This window comes from Salvia splendens, chromosome 7 (genome assembly GCF_004379255.2).
Source record: "Salvia splendens isolate huo1 chromosome 7, SspV2, whole genome shotgun sequence".
Classification (NCBI taxonomy): Eukaryota; Viridiplantae; Streptophyta; class Magnoliopsida; order Lamiales; family Lamiaceae; genus Salvia; species Salvia splendens.
Genome location: NC_056038.1, coordinates 36,784,361 through 36,801,226, shown reverse-complemented (window position 1 = coordinate 36,801,226; position 16,866 = coordinate 36,784,361). Strand labels below are relative to the sequence as shown.

The 16,866-nt window shown below is 35.9% G+C and overlaps 1 protein-coding gene and 1 pseudogene across 1 annotated transcript; one reads left to right on the top strand and one right to left on the bottom strand.

Moving 5' to 3' along the window:
- The first annotated feature begins 6,523 nt into the window (after positions 1-6,523).
- On the top strand, positions 6,524-7,706 carry LOC121810854 (annotated as a pseudogene).
- A 630-nt stretch (positions 7,707-8,336) lies between these two features.
- Positions 8,337-14,888, bottom strand: LOC121740975 (myosin-9-like). The gene is made up of 6 exons (XM_042133648.1): positions 14,800-14,888; positions 12,718-12,824; positions 9,529-12,642; positions 9,202-9,444; positions 8,961-9,119; positions 8,337-8,860 (listed from the first exon to the last, which is right to left on the bottom strand). The coding sequence occupies exons 2-6, from the start codon at positions 12,799-12,801 to the stop codon at positions 8,618-8,620; spliced, it is 3,843 nt and encodes a 1,280-aa protein (XP_041989582.1). The 5' UTR covers positions 12,802-12,824; positions 14,800-14,888; the 3' UTR covers positions 8,337-8,617.
- Between the last annotated feature and the right edge of the window lie 1,978 nt (positions 14,889-16,866).

The window sequence follows — 16,866 nt, the reverse complement described above, 5'->3', positions numbered from 1 at the left end:
TTTTCGATTTTTTTTTTCTAATTTCGTTTTCCAGCTGGATCTTAGTTATTTTTTATAAATGTTAATTAGGGGTGTTGGCATTTGATTTTAATATTTAGTTGGTTATTTATTTGTTAAAGTGAATTAATATCACATTATATTTAAGGTGTATAATTTTTTACTACTATTAATTTGACATTTAGTAATAAATTAATTTTAATTTATTAAATTATACTGGAGTATATAGTTTATGTATTTTGATAAATAAAGTTTATGTATTTTGATAAATTTTAGAAAACACACACGCCATTTACCTTGAAAATCATGCAAGGGTTGGTGTTCTTTATTATCTTTTTGCCTCATTGGAGCATCAAGAATTTCAAGGTTTATATAATTAGGATTTCTATTCATAATGATTTATTCTTGATTATTTAACATTCCATTTCAACTTAGAAAAAAGATAGTACTAGTACAAAAATGTATATTTATAAGTTGGGCCAATGGACTCATTGATTACACTTGATAGTATTGGGCCTCATTTACTCAAAATTTAATAGAAATATCAACTGGGCTCCCATTTCATAGTTTATTACTCAAATTAGACTCGGTTTAGTTCGATCCATTTTGTCTTATTGAGAATAATAAACTCTATAACAACTATTTTTAATCATAAAGTGCAACTTTTTATTTCGAATATATTGTAACTTTTACTACAAGAACAGTATCTTATGTTAAAAATTAGTACTACAACTATTGTTATTAACATAAGAAGAGAACTCTTCTCAGAGCTTATGGTTAGTCTTAGACTTAGACAAGTTTTTGTCATAGGCAATTCTTTTGGCCTTTCTTTTCTTGGTTAGGTTTTAGACTTTAGCCTAATTCAAATTAATGCAAATCCACATTTTTTATACCGTATAATTTTTTCGCTCCACATACTTTTACCAGGAGATTTGTCACCTATAACTGGTAATCTGCCACTATTATTTTACTCCCTCCGTCCCTCAAATTTATCACCATTTGACCCGGCACGGGTTTAATAAATGTAATAGATAGTGAGTTGAAAAAGTTGGTGGCACGTGAATCCTACTTTTATATATTAGTTTTATAATAAAATGTGAGTGTGAATGAGTTAGTGGAATGTAGGGTCCACTACCAAAAATGGTAAAAGTGAAATGTGACAAATTTTTAGAGACGGACGAAAAAGGAAATAGATGACAAATTTTCAGGGACGGAGGGAGTACAATTTTTTACATATCGATACAAGTAAATTGATATACTATATTGTTTCTATAATATGTAATCTATAATACACGTGTCCAATTGATAGGTATACTTGACAAAATAAATTTATAATAAAGTAAACTTATCTAATAAAAAATAAATTAAAAAAACACAACATAAAAAATAAAAAGAATTATTAATAAAAAAATAGGTCCACCGAATAAAGGAAAAAGACGGCAGCAAATCCACGCGTAAAGAATCCGATGCAGCTTGTGTCTGAAAAATATTAGGTATAAAAATGAATTTTATGCAAATTATACTATTCCTAACTAATTATTCAATTTTCATATATATGTGAATATATTAATTAAACGTCTTTTCCTTAGTTGTATTATTGTGTATCCATCTCCGCCTTTTTCACGCGGTGTCGCCGCCTCTAGATTCCTTCCTCCGCCACGTCCAATCCCCCTATATATACACACACACACACATCTAAATCTCCATTACTCATTTTCCTCACATCCAATTTTCATTTCCTTTTGAAACTTCTTCTCTCTCTCTCTCTACATATCATCATGAGCAACCAAAACCAAGGTCACCAATCTCTCTCTCTCTCTCTACAAATTGATTTTTCTATATTAATTTGTGTAAGAATTATTTGTTAATTTTGTTTACGTTGTGCTGCAGCATACCCGCCACCAGCCACCTCATACCCGCCGGAGCCTTACATGGTGGCGCCGCCGCCAGCTGGATATCCGACGAAAGACGGGCAGCCGGAGCACGCCCCGGCCATCACCCAGTCGAGAGGCGATGGCTTTTGGAAAGGATGGTTAGTCCTTATTCTATTTCTGAAATAAAATACGAGATTGAAACTCGAACATAATTGAAATGTTGCATTTGATGAGAAATTGCACGTTAAATATGTTGCTGTGACACTGTTAATCATCTTGGTAAAAGCATCATAGTGTTTATTTTGGTGAATTGTTATTAGATAGAAGAGAAAATTGAAGAATTTGTGTTCGACATAATATTGTATTAACAATTGTTTATTTTATTCTTTTTTGCAGTTGTGCTGCCATTTGTTGTTGTTGTATGTTGGACGCTTGCTTCTAAGAAGTCTATGAAATTCGACCTTCATTTGATCTTTTTACGATTTAAATTATGTATGTTTTGGATTTGTTTTTTTTTTTATTATTAATTTAGAGGTTTCGTGTGTGGATTATACTAGTTGTTTGATTACATCATTTTCATTATTTATTATGAATGTTCTTTACGTGTACTTCTTGTTTAAAAGATTTATTTATATATAAGTTTTCCTTTGTTTACTTCGCTAGAACTATCTATATATATCTATAGTCTGGACTAATTAGGTAAGGTTTGTTAGACATGTCGAATTTTAGAAATGAATTTGTCACATTCGCGTAATCAACTACTCCATAAATTACAAGTGTTTAACAAATAAATATAAAATTCTTAATTAATTATGTTTCAATCACAAGATGTCCATCATATTGACTACCAAAAGAGGTAGAATAATTACATACTTTACTCATCTAATTTTTTTACAACAATAAAATGTATTCAATTTGTTGGGATTTCTTTTTACAATTATAGAAACAATTAGTTAATACTATTATGTTTTAAACTGTCGGTGTAAGAGATATAGGTTCAGGATCGATAAAGTATATAAAGTCAAGTCTTGTGAATGTTGTTCGATTAATTAGATATCTGTTACTTAATCTTTGGATAATATTGTGTATAATTAGTCTTGGCATATAAGACTTGATTTTTCATTTTATAAAATTAATATCGGATAATCCTTAGACAATTTAATTTCGGACAATTTTATAAAAAGTTAATTATATCGAGCAATTGAACACTTGACAAATTATGATAGGTAGGTGTTGATTTAATGGGCCTTGCATACTATTTGAAAGCAGCCCATTGGGCCAAACCTTGGAGTTTAACTATTTTAAATTTGATTTGTAACAATACAATCTCGAAGTGTCTTTAACTTTATTTTTGAGACAAAATGAAAAATAAAATTTAAAAAAATAATATTTACCCAATCAAGTTCGATGTGTTTGAGGAAAAAAAATCCATTGTTTTCTTTGTTTCAAGTGCTAATATTACTTTCTCGAGAATTCTAAATAATTTTAGCTTTACAAGCTTATGCTACCGAATTTTAGCTGTTTTTTTTTATTTAGCAGACATGCATCTTTGAAAATGAACTTGACACCCACTTACAAATATTAAAATTTGTAGGAGTACTTATTAAAAATTTAATAATGGGCAACCTAACCCAAAATTTATGGGTGAAGCCTGAAGGCAGTGCCATAAAATCTAATTCATATCTCATTGTTATATTAACATTTAAAAAAAACAGTATGACCTTACATTAGTATAGTTATTTTTGGAATAAAGATCATTTTAATTAAGTTTGTTGTATCATATAATCAACTGCATATAAAAAATGATGTAGGTAGAATAGTTCTTTACGACAAATTGGCACTTTTATCCAACAAAAGAAAACAATTCTTCATACCTATATATAAATACTTTTCTTATTACAAGTAATTTAATTATTTACAAGAAAAATTGGAAGAACAATATATTTAATTGTTTTGGAAAATGAGAAAGAGATAAGAGTAAATGAGTAATGATTGAATTAGGAAACCTTTTCAATTTTATGTAAAGAAAGGTCCATTGCATGCTCAAACATATAAATGGTAAAATAATAGATCAATTTTCTAAAACCAAAATCTTTTGATGAATCCACAAAAGATTATTAGAGCACCCGCAACGCGGTGCCGTCGCCGTTCCTATGCCGTTCCGGAGGAACGGTTTCGCGGCGGCACGCGTTGCAGCGTGCGTTCCGTCGCCATTCCGTGCCGCCACCGTTCCCATGCCGTGCCGCGTTTCGTTCCTCCGGAACGCGGAACGAAACGTTCCGCCACGCGCCGAGGCGACGTGGCGGACTCCCATTCGACGCGTGAAGCCCACTCGCTGCCCCGCGAGTGGGCTTCGTCCCGATGACGCAATAATTCATTTTTTTAAAAAAAATTTCGAATTTAATAAAAAAAAATAAAAAATTTTTTTATTAACGGTAATGAGACCGTTAATTTTATAGCCGTTTGGTTTTTTTTTATTTATTTATTTATTTACTCTATAAATACTCCTATTTCATACTCATTTCAATCACAAACACACATCTATTTCTCTCTATTTCCACCCCAATTTTCATCTCAAATCAACTCTATTTTCCTTCTCCCAAATTTAATCAAACTAATGGATCCTTATGAACAAATGCGTCAAATATTGGAACAATCACTTGAAGAAGATCGACGACGGGAGGCGGAAGAAGTCGCTCCGCCCCAACGTCGCTCCCGTACGTACATCCATCGTAACCGGGAGGAAGCCGCCGCAAGGTTAGTACGCGACTACTTCTGCGATAACCCAGTTTGGGGAGATACGTACTTCCGTCGCCGTTTCCGCATGGGGAAACTGTTATTTCTCCACATCGCGAATACTTTGGCAGCCCGGGAATAATTTTTAAAATATCTCTACGATTTTATTGATTAATTAGTAGTTTATGCAACGACGTAGATACTATTATTATTATTATAGTATTTATGGAAGGGATCTGGCACGCGTACTTCGGGGTCCCCGGCTCGTACGTGGTTCATGGAGAACATGGTCGACATCATGTATACGTGCATAATCTTGCACAACATGATTGTCCAAGACGAAGGACCCGAGGCGGGAAATTGGTTCGACCCCGAATCCCCCGGAAGCTCAACCGCAAGTAGTCCGCCTCGAAGTGGAGCGCATCCGTCTATACAAGAACGGTTATCTATTCGTGCAAGGACACGCGACTCTAGCGCCCACACCCAACTCCAACATGATCTAATTGAGCACATTTGGGCAAACTTTGGCGGATGAAATTATTAAAATTGTGTACTTTTATTTTTTTATGATTTTAATTGTGTGCTTTTTATTTTTTTAAGTTTAAGTTGTAACTTTATTTTAATGTTGTGTGTTTTTTAATAAAATGTGTTTGTTTTTTTAATTGAATTGAGTTGAAATTAAAAAAAAATAAAATTGAATGAATAGTAATTTAAGGAACGGTTAAGGAACGAGGGTTGCAGATTCCGTTCCTTAGTTAAGGAATGGAGTAAAAAAGTACAGTGGGGCCCTCAAATAGTGGTTTAAGGAACGGTTTAGGAACGGTATAGGAACAGCGTTGTGGATGGCCTTAGTGTAGCCGATTTGGAGTCACGTACATCGGACGGCCAAAATTATGTATTTAATTTATTTGGATCTTAGGAAAAGGCAAAATAAAGTATTAGTACTAAGTTGAATAAGAATAAATTAGAGTGGCGTCAATATCCAATTTTATATAATAGTAAGAGTATAAATTAGAGACAAATCATAGCCAAGAAAAAACAATGAGATTCAAATCAGACAACATTACTGATAACCACAAAGATGATTTCCTAATTTTTGTTTTCCTTTTTCATAGGCATTGTTGGTGGGGTTTACAGTTACACCCCTAATAGTATGTCAAAACTATCAAATTATTCGATAGTACTAACTAAGTTTTATTCTAAAAATATTCCATCATCTTCATTATGTGTTTGCTTGACCAAAAATCAAATTCTTCACACTCAAATTTTTTTCTTTCTAGGATTTTATCAATTTAGGGCCCCAAGTATTGATAATTATTAGGGGTACTTGTTAGTTAATTCACAAATTTTCAATAATTTTACAATCTTGACATTTTCATTGAGACGGTGCAATAATGTCACCACTTTTCAATTTTTATTTATACTCCTGAAACTTTTTTGTCATTTAAAAGTTTGCCATATCAAGTGTAATGTATATAGATTCGAATAAAATAGAGAAATGATAAATGTATACAATTTGGCTATGACTTCGATGAGACATCGTGACAAGTAGATAGAAGATGATAAATTTGTAACAAATAATAATAAAATGATGATATTATCACAATTTATTGTAATAATGTTTAATTTGAAAAACCTAGACAACCTAATATACTTATATTCGCACAATACAACAAAATAGTTTGTTTTATTAAAAAGAATAGAGAAAACAATAGTAATACTGTACCAAATTAGAAAGCAATAATTATCTTTATATCGATCCATAAGATAAGAGAAGAAAACGCTACAAACAAATTTATATATTTCAATGATCTAACCTAGAAATTCGTGGGTTCAAGAGCAATCTATAATGGTTTTGCTAGTTTATGGAAGGGTAGAATTGCAAGACCAGAGATCAACCATATTAATATATATACATGTCACAAGTTCTCATCTTCAACCTCTTTTGTCAACTTCTCATCTTCACCCTCACCTCTAAAGCCCCTCCCTATTTGATTCCTTTCTCTCTCACATCATGCTCCACGCCCATCCTCCCCCTCCACGACGCCGCCCAGCTCCTCCTACTTCTCCCACGCCCTCTCCTCCCGCATCATCACCTCCTCTCCGCCCTCCATATCTTCAACTCCATCACCCCCCTCCTCATCAAATTCTCCCACTTCACCGCCAACCAAGCCATCCTCCTCGCCCTCGACAGCGCCGACCACGTCCACGTCATCGACCTCGACATAATGCAGGGCCTCCAAGCCCAACAAAATCAAATCCTTCCGCATCACAGGGCCGAGCTCCTAAATTCAACAGGGCGGCGACTACCTGAATTCGCCGCCGCCCTCAACATCGCCTTCCAGTTCAATCCACTGGAAGGGAAAATCGGGAACATAAAATATTTGAGCCTATTAGGCATCAAATCGGGCGAAACGGTAGTGGTGGTGCACCACTACCTCTATGACGTCACTGGCAGTGACGTCACGGCCCTCCAGCTCCTGGCGATGATCAGGCCCAAACTGATCACCGTCCTGGAGCAGGACCTCAGACACGGGGGCAGCTTCCTGGGGAGGTTCGTCGAGGCGCTCCACTACTACTCCGCCCGCTGGGCGACGGACCGGAGGCGGAGAGTCTGGAGCGCCACACGGCCGAGCAGCTGTGAGATTAGGAACATTGTGGCCGTCGGGGGGCAGAAGAGGACCGGGGAGGTGAAGGTGGAGCGGTGGGGGGACGAGCTCATGCGGGTAGGGTTTCGGCCGGTCTCCCTAGCAGGGAACCCGGCCACCCAGGCGAACCTCCTGCTCGAGATGTTCCCGTGGCAGGGGTACACCATGATGGAGGAGAACGGGTGCTTGAAGCTCGGGTGGAAGGATTTGTCGTTGCTTACGGCGTCAGCGTGGCACCCGTCCGATTAGCTCGATCGGACGGCTGTGATTGGGGTTTGGATGTGAATTAGGTTGGTTTTATTTTATTTTTTTATACTAGTACTTATATTTGTTCATTTTGTGATAGAAAGTGGAGTAGTATTCTTTCATGATGAAATAAAGAGGATTAACATATGATCATTTAGTTTCATTAATTTGTATAGTCTATATGTGTATACCTAATCATGTCACATTTTTATGGTTCTCTCTCAATTTCTTACCCATTTTTTAGTTCTATTGGCCACATATTTTTACCCATTTAAAGGGGTAGTATTCAACTTGTGATCCTCAAAAACAAATTCGTAACACCCTATTATTGGCGTCTAATAATTGCAACAAATTACCCCAAAATACCAAAAAGTGAAATATGTTTAGATGATTTTTTTAGCTATGCGTAGGAGAATATTGCAATTTGCATGCTATATTGCTATGGTACGACCTAGTCTTGCTTTGATCATTACTGTTTGAAATGTACACAGTACCTTTTATCATCCATTGGCTATATAAAGCATACAATTTGAACGTCAATGATCAAAGTTAATTCACTTTACCTAGTCATATGACTCGCATCTCATTTTTCTTTTTTTACTTTAGAGAAAAAGTTGCTTGTGAAATTTTTATTCCAGAATCTGAATTCACAGATCCCAAAATTATGATTCCAGAATTTGAGAGTGACATGTGATCGTACACAAACCTGACATTATGTTCTCAAATTAAATTTCGTGCCATGTGTGAATTGAAGTGACATCATTAATGTACAAATATTGAAAAAAAATCACATGAGTTGAGATTTCAAAGCACTGTTTGTGATAGTAGAGAAACATAGAGAGAATAATAAAGTATAATTGAAAAGAAAATTAATAGCTATAGAGACCACACTTCTAATGTTCATTTTCCCCATGCCATAATACAGTCAGGATTCTAAAGAAAAAACAATAATCCTGACTACTACAAGACAAAGAAAATTCCAAAATTAAAGAAGCAAAAACCAGTACTTCTCTACAAATAACAAACTAATCAAATGTTAAAATGAATGTAGCCAAACAAACCCAAAAATCTATAAATTAACACAGAAACCACACACCAAAACACAAACTCCACATTTCAATATCTTTTGCCAAGAATAATGCCAAAGATGATTGAGACAAGAGCCACACCTAAAACGAACTTCAAGTTCAATCCAGGTGATGCCTCACCAGTTTGAATGTGTGCATCTGAGGACAATGCTGGAGCTGAAGCCGCCTCCGACTTTTTCCTGCTCTTTCTCTTCGAAGGAGTGGCCGTGGACAGGTCTATTTCCCGCGATTTTCTGGTTTCGTCCTTGTGTTCCGAGGCTGCTCCAGTATCCTGCATTGAGTCATAGTTAGTAAGAATGTAAAGAATTCTGAGGTAAACAACGACGAAACAGAATATGCACGTAGCAAGATAACGCGATGAAGAATATAACCTTTTCTTTAGATTTGGCATCAGCAAGCTGAGACTTCTGCTCAAGATCTTTCAGTTGTCTCTCCAGGAGTTCTACTTCCTTTTTCTTGGCTTCAAGTTCGTCACACGAACTTTTCAAAGCAGCTTCTTGTTTCAGGTTGTTTTCGGAACTCAGCTTGTTCTGTTATCAAACAAGGAAAAGGATAAGAATTCAATGATTTAAACAAAAGTTGAGAGATGATGTGATGTATGATGCATCACACCTCTTCATTTAACCGTGCCTCTGCAGTCGCCAACTGTTCTTCAATCTCCTTCAGATGATTCTGCAACTCATCTTTCTGGAGAACTTCCGAGCTGAGAGCTTCCACCTTAGCGTTCAATGCAGCCTCGTTCGATTTCTGTTCCTTCAGTTGCTCTTCGAGTTGTACTATGATTGCTTGAAGATCCTTCCTGGAGGTTTGGAATTTCTCATTTAGGAAATTGTTCTCTTCCATCACAGAAGATATCTGAAAAGAGAGATGTTCAATCATATAAGTATTTTAAATGAAATATCAGTTTGATAAATATACAATCATTTAGTACAAACAAACCTGTGATTGCAGCTTTTGGCCTTCTGAAGTAAGCCGTTGAGTCAGCTCTTCGATTTCTTTCCTAGCAGCATCTAGTTCTTTAACTGTATCATCTTTCTCCGATGAAACAACAGAGAATTTTGTATGTAAATCATCTAGCTCGGCTCGAATGGAAGCCAGATCATGAGTGAGTTTTGCATTTGCTTCGGTTAGCACTTCGATCTCCTTCTTAAACTGGCTAGAGCTTCTCTCCAGTTCACTATCCAAATCCTTGAACTTCAAAAGGATACTTTCCTGCTCTAGTTCGCGGCTTTTCACAAGTGCCGAAGCTTCTTGACCCTGTGCTTCATAAGTTTTCACCTGTTCTTCATAAGCCTGAAGCTTCTCGTGCAGCTCCTTTGCTTCCGACTCTCTTAGACTACATTTTTGTAGAGCTTCTTCCAACCGAGCTTCAGCTGCAGAATGAAGTTCAGAGACCCTCGAGTGCTGCTCAGTCAGTTCAGTGATGCTGCTCAAGTGAGAAGCAACCTGCTGTGAGGAGATTTCCCTCTCAGAAACATTAACATTTAGCTTTTCTTCAAGTTCTTGAACCTTCTCACTAAGCTGCGCATTCTCTTCGGATAACACTGCATTCTCTGAGACGTACGACTCAGATTTGCCTTCTGCTTCAAGGATCTTCACTTTCAGGCCTTCATTGATGTCTTCAGAAGAAGCCAACTTCGATAAAATCTGTTCAAGCTCTTTACTTGCGGTTTCATATTTCTCCGTTGCTTCTGCAAGCTGCACTTGATAATTTTTCACTTGATTTTCGAGATCCTGCACCTTCTCATGCAAGGCTTTCGCCTCCGAATCTCTGCTTGAGAAATTAGCAACTGCCACCTGCATTTTCAGGTCTGCATCCCTTGATAGTGTTTCATGAGACGACTCAAGTTCTGCGGTTCTTGTAGTCGCTTGCTCCAGCTGCTCCTCGGCCAGCTTAAGCTTCTCGATAACCTCTGCCTCCCTCGACTCAGTTTCTTTTAGATCCTTCTCAACGCTCTCCAGCTTCTGTTGTGAGGTATTGAGTTCTTCCTGCAACATGCTGAGCAGATTCTCAACCTCGGATAGCTTTTCGTTTAAGGCTCTTGACGAATCTTTCAAGCTGTTGTTCTCTTCTGTGGTTAAGTTAATGGAATCAGTCAACTCCTTTTCCTTTTCTGTGGATGCTTGAAGTGCTTCCTCAAGGGTTGATGCTTTCAACCGGACTGCCTCAAGTTCGGATTCGAGTTCAGACGCCTTTTGACTGCCTTTCGAGGATTCAGCTTCCACATCCTCACACTTCTTCTCCAGCAAGGCTATTTGCTCCTCGAGCTCCTTGATCCTATACTTTTCTGTTTCGAGAAGTAACTCGAACTCACTGACCTTGTTCCCAGCTTCCACTGCTTTTAAATCAGATGCCTGGATTAAACTCTCAAGTTCAATGCGGCGCTGATCAATTGTGTTTGCTCGCCCCTCCTGCTCGACACATTTTTCCGCAACATTCTTTAAATCTAACTCGAGCTCAGAAGTACGAGCAGTGGACGTGCTCAATTCAGACTCCAGTTGAGCTATCTTGGCCTGAAATTCTTGCAACTGGATGCCTAATTGCTGCTTCTCTCCTGCTTCCTTCTTCAACTCAGAGTCAAGTTCAGCTAGTTTCTCAGATCTCTCTCTCAACTCCCTCTGATAGTCATGGCTTTTCAACTCTTCCAAGTTTAGTAGCTGCTCTAGCTCGACCGTCCTGTGTTCTGCAGCAATGCGATTGGTCTCTGATTCACTGAGCTTCGATCTTGCTTCTTCAACTTCGGCCCTCAAGGCCTCCCCCGTGCTCTCGAGCTCTACGTTTCTCTGTTTAGCACTTGTGACAGCGTGACCAGACTCGGTGTGAAGCTCTTCAATGGTTTTTAGTTTTGCCTCGAGCTCCTTACTGTTCGCAACTGCTTCTGCTAGAAGAGCATCCGCTTTGCAAAAATTATCGCCTGACTGCTGCAGCTTCGCCTCGAGGTCGTTACATAGCTCCTTCAACTGAACAGAATTGCTAGTGAGATCAGAGACATCATCTTCCAGTGCTTGTTTCTCTTTGCTCAGTTTTTCTAGATCTTCCTGCAAGGCGACCGTCTTCGTTTCCTGGCCTTTCAGCAGCTCTTCAACCTCGAGCTTCGCTTTAACAACCTCCTTCAATTCTGACTGTGAAGCCTCAAGCTGGGATACTTTCACTTGGAGATTCTCCACGCTTTCAGCCTGCAAAGTCTCAAGTGAGGCAATCTGTTGCTTGGCTGCAGATTCAGCAGCCTTTGCAAGTTCGAGTTCTTGTGTCGTTTCGCTAACGAGAGCCTCTTTCAAAGCTAGCCTCTTCTCCACATCTTCCACCTGTGATTTTGAAAGCTCCAGTTCTCCCTGAACCGCAGCAAGCTCATCTCTCAATCTCTTGAGTTCCTCCTCCACTTTCTTACCCTCATTGATCTTCTCAGACAAGTTTTTCAGCTCATCTTCCGTCTCTTTTGCACAAGCTTTTGCTGCCTCAAGCAGCCTCTCGAGCTCCAAGGCCTTCTTCGCCTCCGACTCAGCAAGCAAACCACTCTCATTATGCAAGTCCTCAAACTTTTTAGCTTCTCCAGACGATAACTCCAACTGCTCCTGAAGCTCTTCGATCTTCTTGCTTGAGGCCTCGAGCCCAAGGCTGGCACGATCAAACGACTCCTTCACATCGGCCAGCTCCTTCTTCTCGTCTTCGCGACCTTTCAGTTCCTCCTCCAATGCCTTGAGCTGCTCCTTGTGCCTCTCCTCAGCCTCCACCAGTTTCTTGTTGTTAAGTGCAATCTCTTCATGACTCTTCTTGCTTACTTGAAGAAAGTCTTCCGTCTGCAAGAGCTTGTCTTTGAGGATCATGTTTTCAGCTCCGGCTTCTTTAACCACATCGGAGATTCTCTTCAGTTCATCTTCAAGCTCTTTGACTCTCTCTTGAGCTTCAAGCAACTCACGAGATGCTTCCGGTTTTTTCTCCACAACAGAATCTGTCTCGGAATCCTTCTCCACCTTGACAAATTCTCCTTCCATGGCGGTTTCTTCATCTTTTTTCCCTTCCTCTGTTTTGCACTCCGTGTTCTCTTCATTTATCTGAAGTTGAATTGGAAAACATAAATTATTAATCCAAGCTTATAATCGATATTTGCCATGATCGTTCAGTTTTACCTTAATGGGGACTCCATTGCTTTGAGCTTCCTCGACCAACTTCGCAGCTGGGATTTCCTGACTTGTAAGCGCCTCCTCTGCCATGACTGGATGAAATGGACCTTAATCTATAAAAAGTAAAAACCATAAAAGAAAGAGGAAAATTTATAAGATATAACTGATTCATGTTGTTTGTTGCGTCTAAAAATAAACAATAGGAGTATATGTTTCGGGTTTTTATGGAGTATAAGATTTGGTGAGTTTCCATAAAGTCACTATTTATTCCATATTTAATTGATAATGAATCACATCTTTCAATATATAAAAAGAAGAGATGTCCAAAACTTTCGTGCTTCATTTTTTTTTCTCGAAACCGACGATATAAATCACATATCTATGAAAAATATATTATGAGAATACAACCGATTCTTGCCGACTACAATTAAGATATAAAATATAGTTGGTCGAATAATAGAAATAAACACGCATAAAATAGTTTGAAGAAGAAGAGATTGAAAATATATCATCATGTGTTATTAGTTATTAATGTAAAACAAGGGAGATTTAATCTTTAACAGGCAAGAAAATTATCGTAGACTAAAGTTGAGTTAATCGATAAAGAATTACAAAAAGTAGAAATGCGAGTCACTATACTTTTCCACATAGATTATGACCCACAAAAAGCAACCAAGGGTCAAAATCATGAATGAAAATTCGAGCGCACCTACCTTCCAAATGATGACATTTTTCCTAAATATTTGCCGGAAACATTTTTTTTAATTGGAGGTTTTTATAATATAAAAGTGGGTATAAAATAAGATAAAAAGGAAAAATATTAAATAAATATATATCTCAACTTACATGTGGCTTCGGTGATAAACACGATCACACGACACGAAATTGGCTGCTGACAAAACAATGGGCGCAAATTTGCAATAATATATTTTGCTATTATCAATAGTTTTTCCCCTAAAAAATATCTATAGTTTTATCTTTCCTAAATCAACCGTCTCAACTCTCAATCTATTTTTTGTAGGCGATTCAGCTTCAACAAAAAGAGAAAAAAAATAGTAGAAGTCTAAGAGCATTATCTCAAATTATTATTTCAGGCCACCCACAAACTCAAATCCAGACTCGCTATTTTAGTTTGCCAATATATATAGTTGGAGAATACTATATAGGATTATAGACATTAGTATGATATTATAATATGATTTCTAAGAATTATGAGAATGAAAATTTTGATATAGTATTATTTATCTCGTATATGAAAATTGTTAAAATTGTCAAATACAATTCAGTTAATTAGATATAATAAGCCTATCATTTTTTAAAATGAAATTATTAACTAGAAAAAAAATAATAATATACAACAACAGGGTATAATATATAATTATAAAAATCCTATTTTAAATATAGTACTAGATTATTATTGAGAGCATTATAGTAGTAATAATTATTTATTACAATAATACTGATATTGTAATTTATATTTCAATAAATTTTGATATCACAAGACAATTATTACTTTCCTTATCAAGTGAAAAATTAAACTAATACTAGAATAGTAGTACTCCACTGCATAAATTTAGAAATAGAAAATAAGATAACTTTTGTGGGGCAGAGTTTAAAAAAATGAAAAATGAGTAAACGACGACCGCTTTTCATCAAAACGGCATCTTCGCCAATTGCACCACATCATTTCCGAGTACATGTAAAGCCATTTTTATATCAATTTGATGTTACGGCCCAGCTGTATATTCTCTCCATTAACAATTTACAGTTAACAAAACCTCATCATCGAAACTTTAATTAGATAATAATGATCAGCAAAAACGATCGATGTGTGTATAATCAAGCAAAAACGCAATCGGAATCGCGATGATTCGATACGATCGGCGATTGCTAACACAGATTTCAGATAGCGCAGATCAGAATGATGAGATCAAAGCGATCAACACCCGCAACGAAGCACACACACACATAAGCACAGAGCATCGATCAGCAAATTACAGAGAAGAATTGAGCAGATACAGACAATCAACAAACTCGAGCGAAGCGCATAAACAGATCAAGTGGTGAAATGGAAGGAGAAGAGCTTGCCTGAGAGGGGTGGTGAGCTGATCTCGGTGCGCTGTCTTTGTTGATTGTGTTTTTGGGGAGAGAGAGAGAGTGGAGTTAGGGAGATTATGGTGATTAAAAGTTTTGGAATTAATAGTGAGAAAGGAGGGTGCGGCGGGGGTGAGGGGTGTGGTGGGCGGGCCCTCTGCAACTAGTTCAAATCTACTGTTTTATTTTTGAATTTTTTTTATTAATTGAGTGTGTGTATTTTCATTTTGACATTGTTTAGTTGGGGTATTTGTAATTGTATTTATGATTTTATGTCACATTTGTGAAACTTATATGTAGCTAATGAGAAATTTTATAGTGCTCCTTTTGTCCAATGCTAATTGATGTATTCCCTTCGTCCGTAAAATATTGTCCATATTTGACTCGGCGCGAGTTTTAAAAAATGTAAAAAAAAATGAGTAGAAAAAGTTAGTGGAATGTAGGCCCCACATTTATATATTAATTTTGTAATAGAATGTGAGTGTAATGAGTTAGTGAAAAATATGGTCCATTTACCAAAAATGAAAAAAAAGCAAAGTGGACAACATTTTACGGACGGACCGAAATGACAAAACAAGACAACATTTCACGGAGGGAGTATTTTTTTTGGCATATATGATTTATGAAAATTAATATTTGAAAGTTAAGCGAAAGAGAATAAAGTATGAAAAAAAATAAAGTACTAAAATAGAAGGAAGAATAAAGTTTATGAAAAAAAAATAATGCTAAGTATCTTAAGATATTGCGAAATGAAATACAATAAGTAAAAAAGTGTATTCTGGTAAAATCATAACTCTGATAGATTTCAAAATAGTAGTATGATATTGCTACTATATAGGTGCAATTATACTATATAAACATACACCTCTTTTGTTATATTAACGGTTTTTAAATTAAATACATAAATAAAATGAAAATTTGTAAACTAAAATTATTTATAGTATAATCAAATAATTGTGTTGTCACAAAACAAAGCTTAGTTCCAACATAACGAATATTGGAGGACTCCACTGAATATATAAACGTCGAATAACTATAACTAAATTCCAAAAAAAAAACTAAAAAAAGTTGAATGTCGAAGGACTCAATGTTCTTGAAAAATAGACCCCCACAAAAAAGAACGGGTCTTAAAATGCTTTATTCATTGCGTTTGTTATTTGTTTTGCAAATATATTTGTTTCATATGTAATGCAAAAATCATTTTATTTTTCCAAAATGCTTCATTTTTATTTTATTTTTGGTAATTTATTAAGTATTTAATTACAATTGTAGTGCTATTTTACCTTCTTGTCGTTTTATTTAATTGCCTCGTTAACTTTAAAGTTGTAACTGTAAGTTACCATACAAATAACCGTGCATTTACAATATTGTAATTACATAAGTTTGATGAGATAAAAAAATCAGATTTATATCATTGTAAGATTAAAAAAGAAGTGAACAACCGACATGTTAATTATTTATAATCCAAAAATTCACCTAAAAAATATGTGGTATTCAATTGTTGACACAAAGAAAATTCCTTCATTTCAAAGTCTTTTAAAACAGAAAACAGTGAAGTTGTTCACGTCAAACGAATTTATTCATTTATATAAAAATTAAAAGAAAGAAATAATGAAATAGAAAATTTCAATTTGTATGAGTTGAAAAGGTAATGGTGGTGGCGGCCACAATCGACCGACCAAACCGGCCAAGTCATATATATATATAGTTGCAAGCCTCACACATTATTGTGTTGTCACATTTGATAAAGACATTAATTATTATTTCCCTTTTAAATTTCTCCCAATTAATGAAATTATAAAAATGAAAAGGGGTTAAACCTGTATTTACTTGAGTTATTTTAATAGTTGTAATAAACTAAGTTCGATGCATGTTTCTCGGTGATAAGATTCTAGATACAGTTTCCATTTGATACACATATTTAATTAATGTTTTCTATGAATGAAAACATTTAAAGCAAATTATTAAATTAACGAGTATAACAAATTTACCTATACTTTTATACCGAAAAATGAAAATGCAGTGAATATGGATTTTGTACGTAAATTAATTGAGAAAACA